Source organism: Pelobates fuscus, chromosome 8 (assembly GCF_036172605.1).
Source record: "Pelobates fuscus isolate aPelFus1 chromosome 8, aPelFus1.pri, whole genome shotgun sequence".
Classification (NCBI taxonomy): domain Eukaryota; kingdom Metazoa; phylum Chordata; class Amphibia; order Anura; family Pelobatidae; genus Pelobates; species Pelobates fuscus.
Genome location: NC_086324.1, coordinates 151,408,050 through 151,431,416, shown reverse-complemented (window position 1 = coordinate 151,431,416; position 23,367 = coordinate 151,408,050). Strand labels below are relative to the sequence as shown.

Below are 23,367 nucleotides of genomic sequence, written 5' to 3'. Positions count from 1 at the left end.
ATTGAACCATTATTTTTTTTTCGTTTATTGAATTTCATGTGTTTGAAGCAGGAACCATGAGCATGCAAAAAGATCTGTGACTGGCGAGGGCCCAATAGTGATGGCTAGACGACTAGGTCAGAGCATCTCCAAAACGGGGTGTTATTGGTGTGCAGTGGTTAGTACCTACCAAAAGTGGTGCAAGAAAGGATAACCGTTGTCAGTGTCATGGGCACCCAAGTCTTATTAATTGCACGTGTGGAGCAAAGGCTAGCCCGTCTGCTCTGTTCACACAAAAGAGCTATTGTAGCTTAAATTGCTGAAAAACATATTGCTGGCTGTGAAAGGTGTTAGAACACACAGTGCATCACATTTTGCTGAGTATGGGGCTGCGTAGCCACAGACTGCTCCGAGTCCCCATGGTGAGCCCTGTCATTATGACCCCCTTGTCACTCCACTTGGAGGGTTAAAATTGAACATCCCAGTAAGCAAAGCATTTTATTGGTACAACACTGTTATTTTCCTCTATGGATCTCTAGCATTTTCTTTTAGTTGCAGGAATGTTGACTTCCCACAGGTATTTGCACGTAATTGTTAGAAAGCCATTGGAACAAAATATGTGCTTGTCGGCACAAATAAATTGATTTTGACTTTAATGATCTAATATGACATTGTAGGAATAAACTAGGCGGCTATGAGATTACGGTATGTATAAAAAGTGACGCACCTTCTATCACGTTTACAGCAGAAAATAAAATGCACATATTTTTTCCCCCCTGACAATTGTCCACCACAGTCAGACTGGCAGATTTTCTGAAACCGGTCTTTATTCAAATTGCAAATGCACCCTATCGCTCTTCCCTAGTTGTAGTACTCATTTGTCTTTATTTTGTGACTTTAATCAATGGTAAAATCATTAAGGGGAAAAAGGAGCAGAAAATCTAAACGAGGAATAAAAAGTGGCCGTATATTGGATTATTTTGTCACATTACAGAAAAAGCAGGGGAAAAAAAATTAATGCATGGACGTGCATTAACCATTGTATTCATAAGAAAATGGCACATTCACACAAAACTGCCTCAAAAGTGAAACCCCATTGTGGTTTTCTCTGTAACCAAGTTAAACGCAAGCATTCATAGACCGCGAAAGCGTTGTTGGAGTTCAGTTCTCTGGTATTGTAGGGATTTGTTACTTTTTTACTGCTACCAAGTTGAAGTCCACCTTCAACAATAAAGCGCGTATGTTGAGGGCCGTGTAAATATTTAGGGTAGGGCGGGTCTCAGGGAAGTAGTTTGGACAAATGCCCACTTTGCTCAATCTTGCTTGGAATGTGGACGTTTACAGGAATTTAATTTGCTAAAAGTTGGAGTTTGGTGAAGAAATCTGTGGGTGGACCCATCGGTGGCTGGAATTTTTAATGTATCTTTTTTTTTTTTATATTCTTTATTTTTGCAATGACATCGTGTAAAACATTTTGTGTAGGTTGGCTCGTGCAAGAGCTTAGTGGCATTTTAAGATATCAGTAGGAGATTAAAAGGATGGTTAGGTATACAACCTAGGCTCAAACATTGGTCCCATCAGTTTACATTTCATCCAGCATCATTGTTTTTATACAAACATTGAGTATAAACAGTTTAGAACATAGTTTACCTTTTATTATAAAACAGTGGACCGGAGTACTGGTAATCTCAGCCCAGCGGTGGGTGGTAGGGGGGAGGGGAGTAGTACCTGGTTATTGGTCTGTTTGTTGTGTCCCCGTATGTGTCTACGCCTTTATCAGTCAATGTAAGTTTCCCATAGTTCCCAGGTCCTGGTGAAAGCTTTAGTGGAGCCTCCTACTCGGGCCGTAAGTTTGTCCATAAGATGGCATTCTTTGATCTTATTGATCACTGTGGACATTGGTGGAGTGTCTGGTTGTAGCCAAGTTTGGGCTAAGGCCCTTCAGGCCACTAGAGTTTTTTTTATTTAACAGTTGCTGGTCTGGTCTGGGCCAATCATCGTGGGGTCTGGTTTAGTTCTATCGGTCTGTCCATAATTTGGGATAGTAGTGTTTGAATTGCTGTCCAAAAGTCAAAATTTTAGGGCAGAACCACCACATATGGGCGTACATATCCGCAGTTTCGCCAACAGAGGTCTGTGGGCGTCTTTCATGTCCTGCCAGTCTATGCCATCTAAAGTTTCCCCCAAGACGGTTTCCCATTTGTCGGTGTAGTGGAGGGTGCCCCATTCCCGTGTGGTGGAGTAGAGGCGGGAGATCATGCCCTGTGGGTAGTGTTCTGTTTGGATATATTTTTAAAACATTTCATTTTAGTTTTGGCGGCTGTTTTCAGACTCTTGGTTGGCGTAGTTTCATAGCTGGAGGTACCTGAAAAAAATCTGAGGGGGTCAGGGTTTTTATGGTTTGTAATTCCGTGAAGGGAATTATTGTGTCGCCTATGTACAATTTAAATGTATCTTTTATTCCATTGGCATTTAATTTCTTTGTTTCAACTTAAAAAAAAAATGAAAAAAAAATCTTCCATATAACTGTTATTTTAAATAATTTAATTACGTCTCATTGTTCAATTCTCTTTTACCCACTCTACAACATGGAATGACGGATGCGTCATAGCTGTTAAATAATAGCATGTTGCTGGGTAATATTTGTAGATATACCATTGCTGAGTGCATTACTCACAGCTTTGAACAAAGCATGTGAACGAGATCTCACATTTCCCACACGTTACCGTGCTATCGTTCCCCGCCCCCTTACACTCACCCCCTTGAAAACGTTTTTGTCTGGCAGGGCCACATCTGCTGCCCAGCCTACATTAACAAAGATTAGACATCATCGTGCTCGAGTTCAACGGGGTTAAAGGGACACTTCCATTAAAGACCTAAGAAGAAAGCATGCAATATGAATAGCAACTTCAACATTAACCTTGTCTTCACTTAAGGATTTTGAGATGCATTACTCTAATAGGAGGACAGTGCATAGCAGAAAGAAGACTAGTAAGTGGTTCTCATCTTAACCTTTTCATTGCCACGCCCTTAAAATGCCTTTTCCAGCTGATAAATTATTCAGAAAGAGAGTGCTTTGCATTATATTTTGTTTAAATAATATTTGGCCCGAATTCATTTAAAGGTAAATAGTCATAATTTTTATTCGGTCTAAAAAATAAAGATGTAATGTAAGATAAAGATTATTATTATTTTTATGATGCATGCATGAATGAATATATGTTAACTCGCTGTATAATCTGGCTTACACTATTAGAGCATTTTTTAGTGCATGATGTTTGGATTTGTGAGCACACACTGGCTCGCCATAACATGCACAGTTTTTGGTTAGATCAGTGACAAAAGAGAGAATTTAGTGGTGACTGCCTTATTGTTATTACTGTAAACAAAATCTATTCCTTTGCCTTAGACTAAATCTCCTTTCTTCCAGTCTAAATGCCTGAGCTTATGTCCTATGCATAGTCTTATTTATGAATAAAGATCTTGCGAAATGAAACATTGTATCTCTGTCTCTATGCAGACCTCCATGTGCAAAGGACAGAGTTTATAACAATGATTGACAGGGAACTTAGATGGCAGGGCCCACCAGAATATTAAAAAGATATGGATTTCTAAATGTAATTTTATTTTTCATACCTCACAGATCCATATTTGTTAAAAAAAAAAAAAAAAAAAAAAATAGGGGATAAGTACACATAATTAAAAAAAAAAAATCCTCTGGAATGATCAGCTCCAGATATTTATTTTCAAAGGCATTTGAATAAGATAATTCGTATTTAATCACCACACACAAGGAATTTCTATATTTGAAAGAACATATAAGATTCAAATATATTTCAAAATTTTTTTGCTTTTAATTTGCATTTTAAAATGTATTTGTGCTGCTACCACCCTTGTTTCTAATAGGGTCAATCACTAAAATATGAATTGTCAGGAATTTACAGTGAACTCAAATTGATTTTTAAAAAGGTAAAAATTGCTCATTTAAATTAGAATTCTGTTTTGACATGTAATTTAAAATTCACTTGAATTTCCAGACAAGTTACACTACAGTGATTAGCTCTCATTGAACGATAAAAGGATCAGGCATGCAATGTAAACAGTGCATATTGAGCTGCAACCTTAAAGGGATACTGTAGGCACCAAAACAACTTTTAGCTTAATAAAGCCCTTTTAAAGTATAGATCATGCCCCCGCCGCCTCACTGCTCAATTCTGCCATTTAGGGGTTAAATCACTCTGTTTATGCGGCTCTAGCCGCAAACAGAGAATGTTTAAACTTCCTTTATTGCGCAGTCTATTTAATTTAGAATTTCTTATCTCCTGCTTTGTTTAATAGCCTTCTAGACCCTGCAGGAACCTCCTGTATTGGAATATAGTTGAATTTGCATAGCAGGAGATTAAAACTTCTTAAGTAAACTGGAATCTGATTGAAAATTAAACCATTTTGTTTTCATACAGGCTGTGTCTGTCACGACCAGGGCAGGTGTGGCTAGGGCTACATAAACAGAAACAAAGTGATTTAACTCCTAAATGGTAGAGCACTGAGCAGTGAGACTTCAGAGGCATGATCTATACACCAAAACGGATTCATTTAAGCTAAAGTTGTTTTGGGGACTATAGTGTCCCTTTAAGTGCTATATATAAATCTCACGTCCGCAATCAAATCGCCACGCGACATTTGTGTTTGCATATGTGGCTGTGGCTGCTAGCACATATCCACGTGTACAACACACATTTTTCTGAAAGTGAAAATAGATTATTTTTTATTTTTTTTATTTTTTTCGTTTTCGTTTTTTTTAAACATTTTGGGTAACATTTTGCCTACAAATGTGCCTTTGATCCAGAATACAAGTTAAAATGAGCCCCACACTTGCAGAATTAACACTGAATTTGATGTACTAAAAATATCATTAAAAGGCTGTAAGAGTAAGCTACAGAATTCAAGTACTTGCTCTTGCTGCAGATTAAGAAATTAAAGCCTGTTTGATGAACTCAGCACCCCAAATATACTCCCATATCCGTTCATCCCTAAAAAGAGATTGATGTTTGACTTTGTAGAGGAGACTTTCCTCTGCACAGCCTGTCTTGTGTTATCCAGTACCCTGTCATATCCGTACTGCTTGATATGCATCCCATTTAAATCTGCAGTTTTGTGAAATATGGGAGTCTATAATTTTTCATGGAGGTGAAGTGCTTTAATTATCTTGGATGATAATGGTGTTTGCCCAACCGAATGTCGAGTAGATATCGAGTGAAGAAAAGCTATAACCGCATTGCATTTATGAAGAACAGAGTAACCCTTTCAGGAGTGAATGGGCTAAATAAAGGATTACATGACAATCTGCATTATGCTCTCCTAAATATTTTTTTTTCTATGTAATGGTGTGGATTGTATTGCCAATTCACGTTAAGCGAGAGGAGTCACACTGGTGGAAACTTAATAATAGAGTTGCATAATTCTATTCTGTCAAGCAAGCTAGGTCATCCTATTAAAGACCCCCTCCATGGTGATCATGTCATAGAGGTGTTTATCTGTCCCATTGGTTCAAACAAATCATGCGTTCTCCAGAATTTAAATACCTCCACTCCTTTTGTTACTTTGTGTCTCGACTTGCACCTATGTTTGCAGCTCACGTCAGTAAATACGGACATCCTCGACCCCTGTATGGGCTGATAACTTGGTAATCGATTGTGTTAGGTGTATGGTCAACTACATTGTAAATCCCTCTAAAGCTGGGAAGACGGTTTATGCTGTTATTGCTAATTTCCTTTTAATGGCTCAGTTGAGCAGGAGATACTAATTGTACCAGGAAGATTCTACGGGGAAGATGAGCAGCTGGACAAACTAGTCCCACAGTAGATTAATTAATTATAGATAACATCTGTCAACTTCCATTGCCTTTTTGCAGTAGCTGATCACCTGCTTTTTCTTCCTGCATCCCTATGCAAAGCTACGTGCGTTGCCAATTTCATGAAAATAACATGAAATATTCATTTTAGGTCCCTTAGTCATAAAAAATGTTTATTCTTGGATTGGGAAAGTGAGTCAAATTGGTGACCAAAGAGAGAGGGGAAAAAAAATCTTCTGTTTTTTCCTTTAATACACTATCATCAAACATGACTTTTCCTTTACCTCATGGACATCTTTTTCTGAAGGTTTTTACCTTTCCACTAATGAAAAGTCGGCAATGAGTAAAATAATGGCAGTAACCATTAAGTAGAACTCCTCAAGCAAAGAAGGTGCTAACTTCTATGTGGTTGATGGATATTTATGTTCAGAGCCAATATGCAAAAATAGACATGAAACTCTTCAAGGATAATGATAAGGCCAAAATTAACTTTTGTGTCAAGTGTGACTTGATTCATCTTGGATGGAGATCCATAATAGTCTGAGAGCACTTATAATTGCAAGCGCCTTTCATGAAGCCTTCCATACGACTACCATCTGTTTTGTATTGGCAAAGGTGTGTGTAAATTGTACTTTGCTCAGAACTTGAGACCATACGTGATCCTTGACTGTCCAAGGCTGAAGGCTGCTAAAGTCCAGAGCAGCAGCTACTATTGCCCCCTCCTATCAGACTAGAGCCTGTGTGTGTCTCACTTCTAAATAAATAATAGTTTATTACATCATGATTCACAGCCCTACCTGTCTGCCACAGTCCTACACCTTAAATATAATGTATTTCATGATGTATTTAGCTTTTATCAAGCCTTTATCCCGATGAACAGCCAAATCTGCAATAGGGCATCTCCTCTTCAAGTTTTCTGCGATTTTATTCTGTGAATCGAAAAGGTTAAAAGAAAACCGATCTGCTTGCAAAGCACAGCTCATTAATATTCTGAAGTGAATCGAAACTTTAATTAGAAGAGGGCAGGCAATGTTTGCAGGCTTTTATCTCCACTGAAACTTGAAGTGGAATCATCAAACTCTGTGTATCCCACAGCGCGTTCGTCATCATTTCACTGGGGTTAAATCAGGTTCCTTCCCACGTCTGTCTTTATTTGCTAGGTGATTCCGAACAAACAGAGGGAGTGTGTGAAAGTCCAAGTCAGCTAACCGCTGGCAATCCAGATAATGTGGGCCATGTGTCTATTGTTGGTGTAGCCCAGTGATGTACATTCAAAGCAGTGAATAGCTTGCAGGACTACAGTTCCCATGATCCTTGGCTTGCTTTAAGACCATGATTCAGGATGAAGAAGCTGACACATGACTGTTGACACGTGAATAGGAAACTTCAGATGTTGAAGAATATTTTCTATTGTTTTGATTGTACTTCGTCATGTCTGATAATACACTATATCCCGCAAACATCCCAATTCCTCCTGTTCATTTAATTGCAAATTGGTCAATATTGCTTCTTTTTTCATTGATCCCAAATCTGAAAGAAGGGAACATGGAACTATTTAAGTTCTTATCCTGTTATAAACCCTGTATATTTTTCAGTAGTGTTTCGCTGGCATTATCCCTTTAGATGTAGTCCCAACTTTGTTTATCAGAGGATTTCCTTGTTATGCCGAAAAGCATACTCTACAATCGCTACCAGTAGATATGGGGCAAAGTAGCAAGTGACTGTCCAAGTAATGTCCTACTGATTTGGGAAGATGATGTTGGGTACAAGTCTCCGACAGTAGCCTAGACATTAGATCTAGGTGGACTTGCTGGCCTGTTCATCTAGTTATACATTTCAAAAAGTGTTGCAGAAGAAAGTCCCCTTAGAGCAAGGATGTATAGGTTTGCAACAGTTGTTGAGCTTTGATGGTGGCTACACGTTATTAGCGGGAGTGGCCCTTATCGCCATCTTTATGCAAGCTGATTAATAAAACTAAGTAAATCTTCCTGTCTTTCATTAGTGCCATTATTGTATACAAGCTTACAGGTTAATATATGCAATACTCTGTTATATGTGCTTGGTTCATTTGTGACCTGTGGTTCTACCATGCATTGATCTTCAATACATGGCACTGATTTCCTGTTTCCACTAGGTGATTACATTCCAGGGCCTACTTATGACAAACATGTCTCTCGTCAGTCCTGTAAAAATGTTTACCTACAGTTTTACTTCATATTTTACATTGTTACAACAATTTTTGAGAGGTGTGATGGGTGTCCTCAGCGACAAAATAAAATAGAGACTGACCACAAAGACTACTTTGTTGTAGGAGTAGGGATCTGTGATATAGTCTCCTGTGACTGAGAGCTGAACCTTAGAAATTGCTCCAAAGGGGCAAATAGAAGATTTATTCAGCTTTCCAAATTGGCACAGCAAAGGAACAAGTGTGTTGTGTCTAAATTCCAGCCAATGTCTGTTGGGTATGAATCGCGTCAAGGGCTACTGGGCTCACACATCTCGTGTTGATTTACTGCACTGTGTCAAACTTTTATTTGCACCTATTGTAATTTGTATCATACTGGAAGCGATTCCATCTATTTTTATTGTAAATGTTTTGTTCTTTCCCCCCTTCCCCCCCCCCCCCCCCATAAATGTACAAAAAAACAGAACACGCATTTTCATTTTTGTTCTTTTGGGTTTTTTTTATGTTTCCTTTTCAGATATTTTAAACTATTACCTGATCTGTAACACTGGATCTGTCAACCCATTCCAACAGGTATGTCCTGACTTTATACACTTGACACAACTATGGTTACAAAATGATCAAATTACCCCTGGGAATTCATCCCCCCAAAACACCACTTCTAAAAATGACTGTGTTTTTGACATAAATCTTCTTATCGCTCTGTCTCCAACAGATGCTGTCTAGCGGGCACAAAGCGTTGGTGGAAATGCAAGATGATGTTTTGGATTTATTGCGTTCAGCTGTGAAGGAATACCCCAAATCTAAGGTACGATTATCTGTTATTATCCACTGAACAGCTGGATTTGCCATAAATGATTTTATCACAATGACTTTAACCTCTTTTACTCCTTTAAAGTGAACCTGTCATGCAAAATATATAATAAAACAAATGCATGGACTCTTAAAAAGTAAAATGAATTCATATCCACAAATATAACCTTAGCAGTTTTAGTCACCTATTTTTTTATGTTGTATAATCTAGTGTAACATATAGATCAAATATATAAATAAGAAACAAGTTGATTGTAGGTGCTAAATCCAGATTCTCACTGAACTCTCACCTTTTCTTATCTTCAGGATTACCTTGTTCGCACCCAGGGAGTACTTAATGCCACTGAGATCAACCTGCAGCATTTAACGGCACTAGTGGATTGCCGAGGTTTACACTTGGTGAGTCCTGGGGTTTGCCTAACCATATTGGCGTACTGAGTGGGATTTATGTCTTCTACGCATTTAAAGAGGTAGTATCGGTTGTCTTTCTGTTAAAGGTACACTTTTGGAAAACCTGTTATGAACATGAAGTGTATTTTCACATCCCCGTAGTCCAGATAATTTTATTTACATGTATGTGATCTGATGTTTCATCCTAATATTAAACTATAGTAGCAACCTTTTATCAGAAAATAAAAGCACACTCTTTTAAATACTCTTGAATATAGCAGACAACATCTGCTCTTCCTGCACCTACTGCCCCTGACTGAAAACACCAGAGAGGGGTCTCATAGGCTAGCATTATGTCTCGGGGCTGAGAGTACATCTCTATGGTTTCTTACTGAATTCTGAATTCTTTTCTGCCAGACCTCCAACTCTATATGATACTTGTGAAGCAGCACACAAGTCTTCCAGTGCAGTTCATACAAATTTGGAAAGTGACCCAATGATTTACAAGGACAATCATGGAGGATACTTAGTGACTTAATAATCTTAATGTTACTGTATTTAAATCCAAGATCAATGAACTATGCAAGAATAAAGACTTTATTATGCATAGTACTTCCATTTTGAAATTGCAGATAATAATTTTAATATACAATTATTCTCTCTCGTTCTCCTAAGGACTACGTCCAGTCTCTCACGGGTTTCTGCTATGATGGAGTGGAGGGACTCATATACCTGGTTCTCTTTTCTTTTGTCACCGCACTGATGTTCAGTTCCATTGTGTGCAGTATTCCTCATACCTGGCAGCAAAGGAGGTATGTCTCACAACCGGGTTTGTGTATTAGCAAGTTCTCTGCTCCAACTACATCATCTGTGTGAGTGCAGGGGCAGCACTGTGATATGTTTATACCAGTGATGACTGACCCCTGGCACGCCAAACACCTTTGACTGGATGGTTTACAACAGCCAAAAATCTGTAAATTTGGACCCAGATAAGGAGGATTTCACTATCTATTGAAAGGGAAATTTACACAGATATGGATATGGTGGGGTTGAGAACAGTGATTGGCATGAAATTAGAAATTATATGGTGGGTGTGGAAAGAGTTTAGTCTGTTATGACATTGACAATGATTTGCTGAGTAGGGTATTGGTACTGTGATTGGCATGAAATTGATCATAGTATGATGGGTACCGTGATTGGCATAAACTGGATTAAATGGGTATGGGAAGGTTACAATGATTGACATATAATAGATCATGTGGGTATGGGAAGGGTACAGTAATCGGCATAAACTGGATAATGTGGGTATGGGAAGGTTACAATGATTGAAATGAAATCGATAATGTGGATATGAGATGGGTACAGTGGTTGGCATAAAATGAATAATGTGGGTAATTGAAATAAAAAGGATAATGTGGGCATGGTAGGGTACAGTGATTGTCAAGAAATGGATCATGTGAGTATGGGAAGGGTACAATGATTGACATAAAATGGATAATAAGCACAAATCACCCCAGGTGATAACATACATTCCTTAAAGGCTCAATTGATAGGAATGCAAAGTGAATTTTCAATTTAAGGCCAATTTGGAAAATACTCTCCAAGTTAGCTGGGTTTTCTTTAGCCTAAAATGTGAAATTCACTTTGAATTCCTGGCAGTTCATTATTTAATGTGTAACCCTATCTGTGTCTAATACAGTTCTCGCAGCCCAATACCAAGGGATGGATATTGTTAACAGAAGGATGGTGGGGGGAATAAGAAATGGATTTTTCAAGTAGGTGATTGGAATGATGGGTGCAAGGGATCGTGATTTGTGGGGGTTTAGGAAATACATTCTGAGATTAAATCAAAGATTGTGTGGGGGTGTAGAGAGGGCCGGCGCCAAGAGTGATATATTTTGCACAGCTTGAAGCTCACCAGGTTAAAATATAACACCAAAAAAATCCTTCTGTACAACCCCCCACACCTCTTAACTGAGCAACTTTGGCAATTCATTCATCGTTCCACTGCGATCTTTTAATTGAAACAATACTAGTATAAAATTTGGAATCGTACAAACCACAAACGTATCACACAGTATTTTTTTGCCGCCTTACTATAAAATTCCATATAATTCTAGAGAATAGAATTTCCTTATAACATCCAATCGGATTTTATCTTGCTTCTCCTCTGTGTGGGCAGTCAACCATAAATGGGCATTATAATCCCCCATAGTGGATTATCACACCAGCTAAAACAAAAGAATAGTTGCTCTGATCTTTGGGTTTTTCGTGTTTGTATTCGGTAAAATCTTTGGAGTAGTGGCAGTTTGTCCAGTAATGGTAAGACATTTACACACATCCATTAATCACTGGTTTTATTATTATTATTATTATTATTATTATTATTATTATTATTATTATGCTTCAGTTTATTTCTTTGTGTTTGGTGGCATGATCTTTTCATACCAATGGGAAAACAGGCTTGTTACAAACCATTTTAAATGTCATTTTTCAGTAACAGTGTAGCTTGGCTGGGGAGATAGTTATATTTTTTTTTGCTGCCACCTAGTGGCTGTTTGTAAAGTTAGTGTAGAAAAATCTCCCTGTAATTCACAAGGCATTCGTGCTCTCACCCATCTGTAATTCTACTTTTTATTTATTTATTTATTTTGCCTAACTTAAAGTGTCATTTTATTCCATTAATCCTATTCACTGGAAATGGTTGACAAATTATTGCCACTATTGACAACTGATTACAATAACTCTAAATGCCATTGAATAAAAATGTGTTTATATTTTCATTGCTCTGTTGCAGTCTGGATATAGTTATGATTTAGGCTACTGTTGTCCCTTTTGTTCGAGAGAGTATTTATTTGTATTTATTACATTTCAAACGGTTTTGTCATGCCTTGCAATGCATGCAGTTGATATTTAAGGTTCTGAATTAAGCTCCCTTTAGATAATTACATTACTAGATAATTTTTCAAATCATTTCTTGTTTGGGGGGGGGGGGGGGGGGTGTGTATGAATAATCAAGGTTGCCACACAAACATGTCATTAATTGAGTATCATACTTTAACTACAGGAACAGACTAACTGCTTAACCACTTGTCTCACAATGTGTGAGGGTCTAGTACTGAAGTTGCATTCTCAAAATGCAGAGATCTCGGGGGAGGGAGGGAGGGACGACGACAAAAGTCTCCATTATTTCTTCATTTCTAACTGTTTTTTTTTTAGTTTTTAAAATATAAGCCAGAGCTTCCAATTTAATGAAGGCAGATGTCCAGACTGAGCATTTCACGCTGTAGCAGTTATGGTGCACTGATGTTAAATAATTTTTAAGCAGATTGGCATAAACTGGGGTACTCTTGGCACCCACACTCCAGCTTTTCTATTAATCACTTAACTAATGTGGATATTTTATCCCAGCATCCAGGTTTGGACGACTGTCAACAGTTAATGTAACTTCCACATAACGTTCACTCTGAAGGGCTGGACTTGGGTGTTTAGAGAACCATATTTTTTTTTTTATTTTAAAAATAAAATGTAAAAAAATAAAATTTAAAAATCCCTTTAATTCAGACAGGCAAACTAGAATCTTTTAAAGGAATTTGAGAGATTGCTGTCGCTGCCCATTTAATAATTAATGCTAGAATTCCATCTTTTACATCTAGAAGAGTCCATGTTCAAGAGATGTAGAATGTTTTAGTTCTGGAATGGCTTTTCTTTGTTTGTTTGTTGTTGTTTTTTTGCCTTTTACATTTCTATTCTTTTTATTTTTTTTTTATGCCATTTTGCTTGACCTCAATGTCCTTTCAGCTGACTGGGACCCTGACCGGACCAGTGGGCACATCTTTGTCGGGTCTTGTTTAGTCATCGTTCTATACATCCAGTTTGTAAAATAAAATTGTTCTATTAAAAATAGTGAAATGTAAGTCTGGAATCAGAAAGTAGCTGTTCATCTACGGTAGTACTGGTAAAGAAATGATTTTACGCAGGCCCTGCATTTAAAAAAAATAAAATAAAAAAGGTATAAAAAGCAAAACAAATTAACACCAGCGTCCCCTCTCATTGGCTTCTTTCCTTCAACCAGGGCCAATTATGAAGAAGAGGAGGAAACCACTACCCCAGGGAATCGACAAACTCATGATAACCTGTACAGGGTGCACATGCCAAGCTTATACAGTTGTGGGAGCAGCTATGCTAGTGAAACTAGCATCCCTGCAGCGGCACACACAGTCAGCAACGCGCCAGTGACCGAGTACATGTGAGTAACTGTCAAAGAACCAGGGAGACGGGCCTGATGCCTAGTCCTTCCCATGCCGGCAGTGAGGGAGGACTACACCTCCCGAGCTAAGTAAGATGATTGAGTCTACTGTGAGTTGCAGTCCACTGCAGCTGGAGTGATAAAAGCTGCATGTACTTGGGTTCGTTTCTACATAAAGGTTAGCTTATGGAGAGTCATTGTCTAGTGGCTAGGCTTCATGGCTTGCATATCTTGGTTACCATCCTACCCGTACTGGCCCCTAAGTAGATATTTAGCAGCCCTTCAATCATTCAAGTATATCACTTGATTTTGCTAGCATAAAGCTAAACATAAAACCAATTGTAGCGTGTTAGTTTTTAATTTATTTAAATTTTTATGGGGCTATAGGTGGCACATAATTGCCGACTAACCCTCATCCTTATATTTTGGATAGAGTTACTTTTTCTGTGTTCTGCACAAAAAATAAGAAATATTTAAAGGGACACTATAGTCACCAGAACAACTACAGCTTATTGAATTTGTTCTGGTGAGTAGAATCATTACCGTCAGGCTTTTTGCTGTAAACACCGTCTTTTCAGAGTAAATGCAGTGTTTACATTACAGCCTAGTGATAACTTCACTGGCCACTCCTCAGATGTCTGTTAGAGATCCTTCCTGGGTCATGGCTGCCTAAAATGCATCCAAACATTCAGTGTCTCTTCCCTCTGCATGCAGACACTGAAATTTCCTCATAGAGATCCATTGATTCAATTAATCTCTATGAGGAGATGCTGATTGGCCAGGGCTGTGTTTGAATCATGCTGGCTCTGCCCCTGATCTGCCTCCTTGTCAGTCTCAGCCAATCCTATGGGGAAGCATTGTGATTGGATCAGGCTACCACTTCTGATGATGTCAGCAGACTGCTTGTTGTTTTTTTTGTTTTGTTTTTTTAGGCAATCAGCAGGCAGATCTACAGCTTTAGGCTTGAATACAGTAATAATTTGCTATATTTATGGAGGCATGAGGGGACCAGGGGGGCTAGATGGTGGTTTTAACACTAGTGTCAGGAATACATGTTTGTGTTCCTGACCCTATAGTGATCCTTTAAACATGCCCAATTCGAGTATCTTGTCTGTAAAGTTTTGTGTTTTGTGCTGGTACATTATTTTAGCACATAAAACAACATGGTCATTGGGGTAAATTTTTAACCCTTTAAATGTTTAATAATATGGTCATATTGGCCGTCCATCCAATAGGAAGTTTCTGGTTTTTAGATAAATCATAAGAAAGCTGGTGTGGGAACTGTAGACAAGTATGTAGCGAACTGTATACATTTTATTTTTTTTTATTTTTTTTTTTAAACCCACCCTGTCTTTCCATCTTTTCAACGTGTCTTTTTTTTTTTTTTTTTTTCTTCATTCATTTATTTATTTCTTGTCTGCAGGAGTCAGAATGCAAATTTTCAAAACCCCCGCTGTGAAAACACCCCCTTAATCGGCCGTGAGTCACCACCTCCTTCAGTAAGTTTACTAGCCCTTCAGTTGATAAGATTTAACTTTGAATGGAAGGTGTGATGAGATAGGCTGGTTACTGTCTGGTACTTGCTGACCGTTGGTAACTCAGTTGTATTGAATTCTATGTGGATTAAAAGGGTACCCAAACCTGTCTGAATACTCTCATCAATCCCATGCTTCGAATGGACTGTCCCACTTTACTCTGAATTCAATATATCCCACTTTCTCTATACTGCAGATTCTAGTGTTGTGTATAAAGCCAAATATATATTTATTTATTATAGTCCCGCTGGGTTAAAAATAATAATAATATATAGAATTACTATTTCCAGGGAGCAATAAGCTTCCAACACAAAGGATCTTCCTTCCAAAACTTGTCTCCCAATAAAGTGAATATTTTTTTTTCTTAGATGTTCTCTGTATACTTCACAAATGCCTGAGGAAGAACCCTGTTAGGCTGAAACATTATCATTAAATTCTGCATTTTCAGTATGCTACGGGCATGGTTTGATACAGAATTGGGGATGGTGCCAAGGGTATGCTGATGTCATAGCTACTACAGCAGACTGTAGGGGTTATGGTGCATAGAGTGCCTTTTTAAGTAGCAGTGTTGTTAATCGAATTGTTGTGAATTAAACGGGAATCTCAAATATTAGAACAAATTTACTGAATTGGGGGGAGGGGGAAAATCTCCAAATGAACGGTTTTCAGGTTGCACATTTATGCCTACATTTTTAAATTTACTTACACGACAGTTCACTTTTTTTTCTCGTATGGGAAAGACATTTTTCATATGATTTACAGGATAGGCAGATCTCTCTGCTATAATGGTCCAAGGGCGCATACCATCCGAGTCATATGAGATTATGACTCCAGGCTTGTGAGTGATTTTATTGTGTGTATATCCCTTATTTTATTTACATTACTGTATTGCACTATGGTATACATTCTATTTTACAGAATATCTGTTATACTGCCATTTTAAGAAGCTCCATCCTGTTTATGTACGTATATTGTTGATTTTTAAAGTGGTATAGGGGGCACCACTTTGAGGTGTTAGAGCGTCTTATTGACTCTTTTCCACATTTTGCACATTTTTGCTATATTAATAGATATTTCTGCTAATACCTGTTAAAGGAGCGCTCTAAGCACTATAACCACTACAGCCATCTCCTAGTTCTGTTTAAACTATTTTTGAGAGGATTGATGGACACCAAGCACCTCCAAGGCTCTGTTACACTTACACATTAAAGAGCAAACATGTGAACCTTGTGCAAACCAACCCACAGAAAATCCTTAAACTTACTTGTATGAAGGATGGATTCCCCAACTTTAAGTTTGTAGGTTGATTATTGTGACATTTTTTTGAAGTATTGTGGAGTTTTAAGGGAGTTGAGTGCTGAAAAGTGTTTGTCGATTGATGGACATATAAATACGATCTTTCGAAAATCCGTTGCACTGAGCGATCAGACAAAACGCGTTGGCTTGGTTTTTAGTTCATCTGAGACTCTGTAGTTGAGGTGGTCCATACCCAGAGGTGGCTTGCATCCAGGGATTCTCTGCCTGTTTGACTATTTACCGCCCGGGTGCGTCAAATAATACAGGGAAGGGCAAAACCATGGACTTCAACCGGAGTGGTGAACATTATTGTGTGCTTATTCACTTGCTATATAAGCTGTATACCAAGACTCCAGGTGTTAAAACAGGAGTCTTCAAATGTGATTGTATCTTGTGTGAAGGGTTAGTGCTTGCAGATTATAGCAGACAATCTTGCGCTATGTATATCTGTATATTTTTTTCTATTTTAAGAAATGCCTTTGTGGAATGAAAACCCCAAAAAACGTATCTGTGGGTTGGTCCTCTACACAGGGTCCACATATTTGTACGTTGGTATTTTTCTCTTAAAGGGATAGTGTACATCCTTTTATTGTACTTTTGCTGCACTGGTTACACTCTTTTTTTCACAATTTGATCACTTTGTTTATTTTATAGTACACTTGTATATTAGTCATATTAATTCCATCCATATTAGGGTGACCCTCGTTGGCAGAGTACATCAGCTGAGGCGCTTAGCCACTGACTGACGTCCACAAATGCGAATATATAAATGGAACTTTCACAATAGCAATATGCTAATCAATGGGCTGTGTCATGGGATCCCAGGAACTCTTCAGTTTGCTTTAAAAACGGTCTGTCACAGAATGATGCCAGGGGCAATGCTGGCACCATAACCACTACACCCGGCTCTGATGGCTTTTGGTGCTTAGTGTCCCTTTAAACATATGGTAGCAGTAGTTAAAATGGTTGCTCATAAAGGTAAAATTAGATAAATTATGGCTTTATTTACCAATGACATTACTGACAATTTCTGCCTTCTGTCATGAGCAATGGGCAAAGGTTTGCATTTTTTTCTGTTTTCTTCACTTCCTCAGTGTTCTATGCAAAAATATATAGTTTTTAAACAAAATAATTTTATACACAACATCTTAATCCTGTTAATGGCTGTCTCCGATTTTGCATCATGGTGTTAACATATTCAAATTTTTTCAGGTCAGTTAACCCACCATCACATCCAGGCTGTGTAAGGATGACAGGCGTTGCTGTCTGTTTGCCGAGCCTGTTGTAGTTAATGTGTAAAAATAAACAGTTTCTGTGTCAGATAGGCAGTGCGTGGCAGAGCTCCTCAGCACTACATATTGCTGAAATTAATTTTCCCATAAAAGCTCGTAATTTTAAAAATCCACAGAGAAACACAGTATTGTTAATCACGAGGACTTGGACATGTGTTCTGACTACAAATTGTTAGTAGCCAACCAAAAAAAGAACGTGACCCTCACCAAAATAATCATAATAAATTGCATCATTTCCTTTAGTTACTAGCAAACTTTATACAAATAGTTACTAGCAAACTATATACAAATCTTTACCTGGGGAAAAAAGTACATAACATGTACAATGCTTATTTAAAGGCATGTCAATCTGTCTCGTTCAGCGGCAATATATATGTACTAATCGCTACATATAGAACGCCGTATTATTATAGATCCTTCACCATGGCAGGAACACGTTTACTAACTCAGTAGAGGAGCTTACTATCTGATTGCAAGATTTTGCAGAATAAGACCATCTGCAGAATCTCAGACTGTGTTTTGTGATTTAGCTATTAAGTCCGGAGTAACTACAATAAATTTATCCCAGTGCCGTTGGTTATGCGTAATGAGAGAATTCACCAACTTGCATCTTTTGCATTTTTTTCCCCCCTTAGCCCACTCCCCAGAGGCTGCTCATTAAAGAGAAAATGAAATGGGTGATTGGGAAGAGTAATGCAAAGCTTGACTAATTAACGGGCATTATTCTGACAGCCGTGAATGCATCTGTTTATCAAGCCATGGGCTATCGAGATGGGCAGGCTTCTAATTTAACTACACAGAGCAAATATTCTAGTGACTTAATTTTTCTCCCTATCTTATATCTAAATATTTCTAACCATAGTGTCCACATACGAATAATCCTTCTTGAGTTCTGAGACTGCAGATTTCAGTAGAAAACCATAAATGTAAATTTGATAGTAATAGTTACTTGTCAAATCGTCATACAATGGCTTCTACTGCACTAAAAAAATAAAGTTTAGGGTATTTTAATGCCACAAGATGCATGAGCACATTTCATTAACGTTAACTATTCCACCTGTTTTTTTTTTTGTATACATCTTACAGTAATGCCCCACTGTATGTAGAATTCATGTGCTGCAGGAGATCACAGTGATTATAGACATTTGAAAGCTTTTTACTGCAGGGGAGCATGTTTCCTGTACTGCCCATCAATTTTCTATAAGTGATGTGTCCGGATAACATGATGCATCTGACAACCCTCTATTTCATGAGTTTATTGTCGTCAGATTTCATAAACAAGTGTGCAATGCTCAGTATATTTATATAACCCTTTCATCCCAAAAAAATAGTTCTTTAAAATCGCATGAGGAGGAAGGTGCCAAAATAGGCCTGGTTTGAGGACTTCACTTTCAAAATGTAACTTCTAAAATCACATTTACCTACAAACTAACTATATGCAGTGTATATATTAGATCACAGTTATGAGATGTGATTTTCTTGTTTGTTTTTGGGTTATTTTACTCTTATTTTGGACAAAAGTCCTCATTATGATTACAGGTTGACCAGACTTGCCTTGTTCTCGTCCTATTTATTGACATGTGGATGAAGGATGTATGTGAGAAAGTAAATTCTTGCAGGCTTCTTTACTGTAAATATTATATATAGAAAAAAACTATAATCTTACCAGTAACATCTTTAAGTGCCTTCCCTGGAATTACCCTGTGTGCAATCGATGTAGAAGCAGATGGGATTAGCCGAAGTACAAAACGGAACATAAAGCAGTTTGCTCCGGCAATAAATTGCTTACTAATTGAAGGACCCTTTATTGATACTGCCCATTCGAAATCTATCCCCCGGTGCTGGGGTCAACAGCCAAAATACAATTAAAAAAATCTATTTGCTAATCTGGAAATGTTGTCCTGCAAGATATTCACTTTATGTAATTATTATTATTATTATTATTACTGTGAGATTGTTTGTAGGATTATTGAAATATATATATTAATATTTTCTTTAGTTTTAACTGCTCGTAAAATTAGTCAATCTTTAAGAGGTTTGTGGTATTGACTGTCTTGTTACAAAGAGTATTCAACACCTGATAACTCCGTACTTTGTACTGATTTGTATTGGTGAAAAAACAGACCAAGATATTCTGGCTGCTTTATATCCTGTAGTTATGTGTATTCAAACCACTGCCCTCAGGGCACATTGTGATGGTTTGTTCTGTTTTTAATACTGTACCGTACTATAAGTGTGTTTGTGTTGCACATTAAATAGAGTGATCTGATCATACACTGCTAGAGCACCTTCAGCTAGGTCATTTTGTAATGTTGTTATGGTGACCAGGTACTCCCATTAGTGGCCGTCAGAAACCATATAATCCTGGAGCCGCTATTATAGAGGAACAAAACGTGGGTACTTAAAAAGTTGAATTAGGCATTGTATCAAAGAGTATAGGATGAGGAGTTTAATGTTGGAGTAGTTTATTCTATATTTAGTGACAAGAGTGGGTTCATATTCTCTATTGGATCATTGTAGCTGCAAAGTGTTTTACCAGGCAAGAGGACGTTGAGATATTCTCTTGTTATCCAGTACAGTATTCCCCGGGGTGTAAATTAAATTTTTACTTATATTTACCCAAGTGAATTGTTGATTGCATGTAATGAACAATATCATGCTTTTTATCGGGTACGGTCAAAATCAAGTCACCGTTACCAACCATGATTTGGAAATGTGGCTCAGATACTGATATCTGAAAGATCTATGTTCTGTTACAGAAGAAACATTGTCTCTCTCTCTCTCTCTCTCTCTGTATTGCAGCAAATAGATCTTTGAAACCAATTACATGCTCAATTGTTTGTCAATTTTTGGTGGTATTTTTGTGTGTGTTTTTTTTTCCATCCCCAGTCCACCCTAACCCTGTGTACTCCCTGTCTGAACCAGGGCTATTCCTGTAGGCCGATAGAGCGCTCCCTCTTACTCACACATTGGTCTACAGTCACTGTGGCGTGTCGGCTGCACTATATCATGTTTAATGCACGTTCAGGCTCCACTCTCTTTTTCTCTCTCTTTCCTGCAACATCACAGTTGTATTTAGCTGCAATGGACAGTAGCAGCCATTTGAGCTGGCGATTTAAACCCTCGGACAGTGCAAGGACGTACTGGTAACCGAACCTGCTATCGGAACAGGTACTGAAACAAAAAAGGTCCTTCTATCCCTCACTCAACCCTTGACCTATCCTCCAACCCTGCACTGTTCTCCTGAACCTCCCTGGCTAGAATCCTACTTTATTTTACACTTTTCCAGTGAGCCCGACACACCTCTCCTCTAGGGACTGAAATGGCATTAAACCAGCTCTGCCAGCAACACTGTACTCATTTTGAATTAATATAGCAGACCGAGTTAGGCCAAATTTTATATGAAATGCCTTGAGCTTATCAGTCATCATAATCAGGAAGGGGGAAATGTCCCGTTTTGGTCAAAGCTTATAGAAAATAGTACTGTAGTGCCATCTACTGGTGTATCTAGATACTGTCGTTTATATCCATAAGGGCTACGGGATTCTCCTCAAATGGCTAGTATTCAAACACACATGCAACAAAAACTGTATATGTAATAGCAAATAGAGCACATAGATTCAGTGAAATACCTCATTCAAAAATAAATCTAAAATAAAGATATGTAATTCAGTTGAAATGCAGAACTTATCTTGTTTAAACATTTTTTCAGACTATAAATTAGAGGGGTATATCTGTGGGGAAAAAAAAAAAGTTTGTTGCTGTGTTCCATAAAAAAAAAACAAAAAAAAAAAAACCCTAAAGCCCTAATAATGGTACTCATGATTTCATACTGCCTCCAGGACCATGCTCGTTCTTTGAAGACATGATAAACTAATATTTTTGACATCTTGGACTTCATTCCTATAGTACAGTAGTTGGAACAGATTTACTAACATAGGCCTCCATTTAATATTGTTGGACGATAACTATCTAATATTTTTGGATAAACTTAATAAACGATAGATAATAAATATAAATAAATATATATATTTCAAAACCAAAATATTTTCATAATATTTAAATTATTTTAAAAGTATATCCAAAAATATGAAATCATTTGGAAAGTTATCGAACAATAATAAGCCGCGGCCATAGTTCTGATTTAAAAAAAAATGTACTTGATATGTACTTTAGCCCTAAAGATTTGAACATTCTCCTTATTTAAATATTTTTAACATGGGATCATACATAGCCACTCATAATTCTTTGTTTCTGATCCCACAATGCATTGCATGTAGGTGCACATGTCACTTAGTAGAATGACTTAAGATTCACCAAGGCATGTGTCTTATTTAATTAATGATGCTTTGGTCGGTATATTTGCTAGCAGTGTTATAAGCACAATATAGAATTATTTTATCCCTTGTGCAATGTATCTGTTTGGACACATTGCCTTTAAATTGCACCTAGCATACATACACGATGGCACTTTAACTGCTTATTAAGTTGTACTTTGTTTTTAAGTTTTAAAGTAGAACGGTCACTTCTTGCTATTGAAGTGTTGGGTTGCACAGTGCAGAGGAGGTAAGTTCAAATAAAAACACCCACTATTTACCCAGGTCTTCCATGTCAGGGTGACATTGCCCTGGGCTCCCCTGGCACGCCTAGTCCAGCTCCTCTTCTATGAATTATGTAAAGCATAATTTTCCCTTGCGCTTAGATAGATATATACATTTTGTGCCTATTTGGGCTTGGATCATCTACTTTCGCTCTCTGTCAATGAAGTCTGTCCAAACACAAAAGAAATGGATATTGTAAATATCACATTAAATTTAGTTTAAGAAATATTGAAGAAAATAAGAAAGTCTGATAAAACACTTTTTTTTTAGCTTTGGTAAGGAAGGAGTTATGAAAGGTACAATGTGACAACACATGGAATCTGTAATTCTCGATTTGTGTTAAGCAAAATATTTATAGATTTCCTAATCCAATATACAACACGATATTCTGATGTCAAAGTGGGCTACTGGTCAGCTCTGAAATATATACGAAAATATCGGGAGATGGGACAACATCTAAGATTTCTTGCAGAGGGCATGACCTACTTGAGGTGTTAGATGCTATCAACAAGGTTGGCACTTTTTTTTTTTTCCCCACCAATGTTGAGTTTTTGGGAGTCCGTATTGGTTACTGAATACAAAAAAAACAACAGGTCCTGCGCTCAAACTCCCACTACTCTTGGGCGGCAGCAAAGACTATAGTAAACATCAGCCCCAATACATACAGTAAAAACCAAAGGAAAAAAGTTACCTGCGCTCTTCCCAAATCCCTATGTATATTTAAACAAATGTAGGTTTAGTTACTCCAATGGCCATTAGAGGGAATGCCCACCTGCCACGTCAAGGCAAACCTGATGTGGCAGGTGGGCATTCCCCTCTAATGGCCATTGGAGTAACTAAATACCCTCCATTTGTTTAAACATACATAGGGATTTGGGAAAGAGCGCAGGTAACTTTTTTTTTTTTCTCCATTAGTTACTGAATGCTTATCTCTTGAGCAGTTGAAGGAAATACTCGCCAGCTATGTTAAATCCTGGTGCCCTGAAGGTGCACACAGTTCCTGTCTAGAACAGATTTCAGAAACCATTTCCTTTATGAAATGTAATATTTTCATTGTTTCCAATCCCATTTAAAGATTCACTTTTTCGCAACAATTAATATTGCCAATTTTATCTTGACACGAGTGGTTAGACTCGCAGGCATAGGTAACCTTCGGCACTGCAGATGTTTTGGACT

General features: G+C 37.7%; 1 protein-coding gene across 2 annotated transcripts in view; it reads left to right on the top strand.

Moving 5' to 3' along the window:
• TTYH3 (tweety family member 3) overlaps positions 1–23,367 on the top strand; it is a 102,619-nt gene that overhangs the window by 71,859 nt on the left and 7,393 nt on the right. Inside the window, exons 8-13 of one of the 2 annotated variants that reach the window (XM_063430436.1) lie at positions 8,533–8,588; positions 8,731–8,823; positions 9,135–9,227; positions 9,894–10,030; positions 13,294–13,467; positions 14,891–14,966. In XM_063430436.1, the coding sequence (XP_063286506.1) occupies positions 8,533–8,588; positions 8,731–8,823; positions 9,135–9,227; positions 9,894–10,030; positions 13,294–13,467; positions 14,891–14,966 (629 nt within the window). The remainder of the gene's footprint in view (positions 1–8,532; positions 8,589–8,730; positions 8,824–9,134; positions 9,228–9,893; positions 10,031–13,293; positions 13,468–14,890; positions 14,967–23,367) is intronic. The other variant, XM_063430437.1, reaches the window with a different exon arrangement.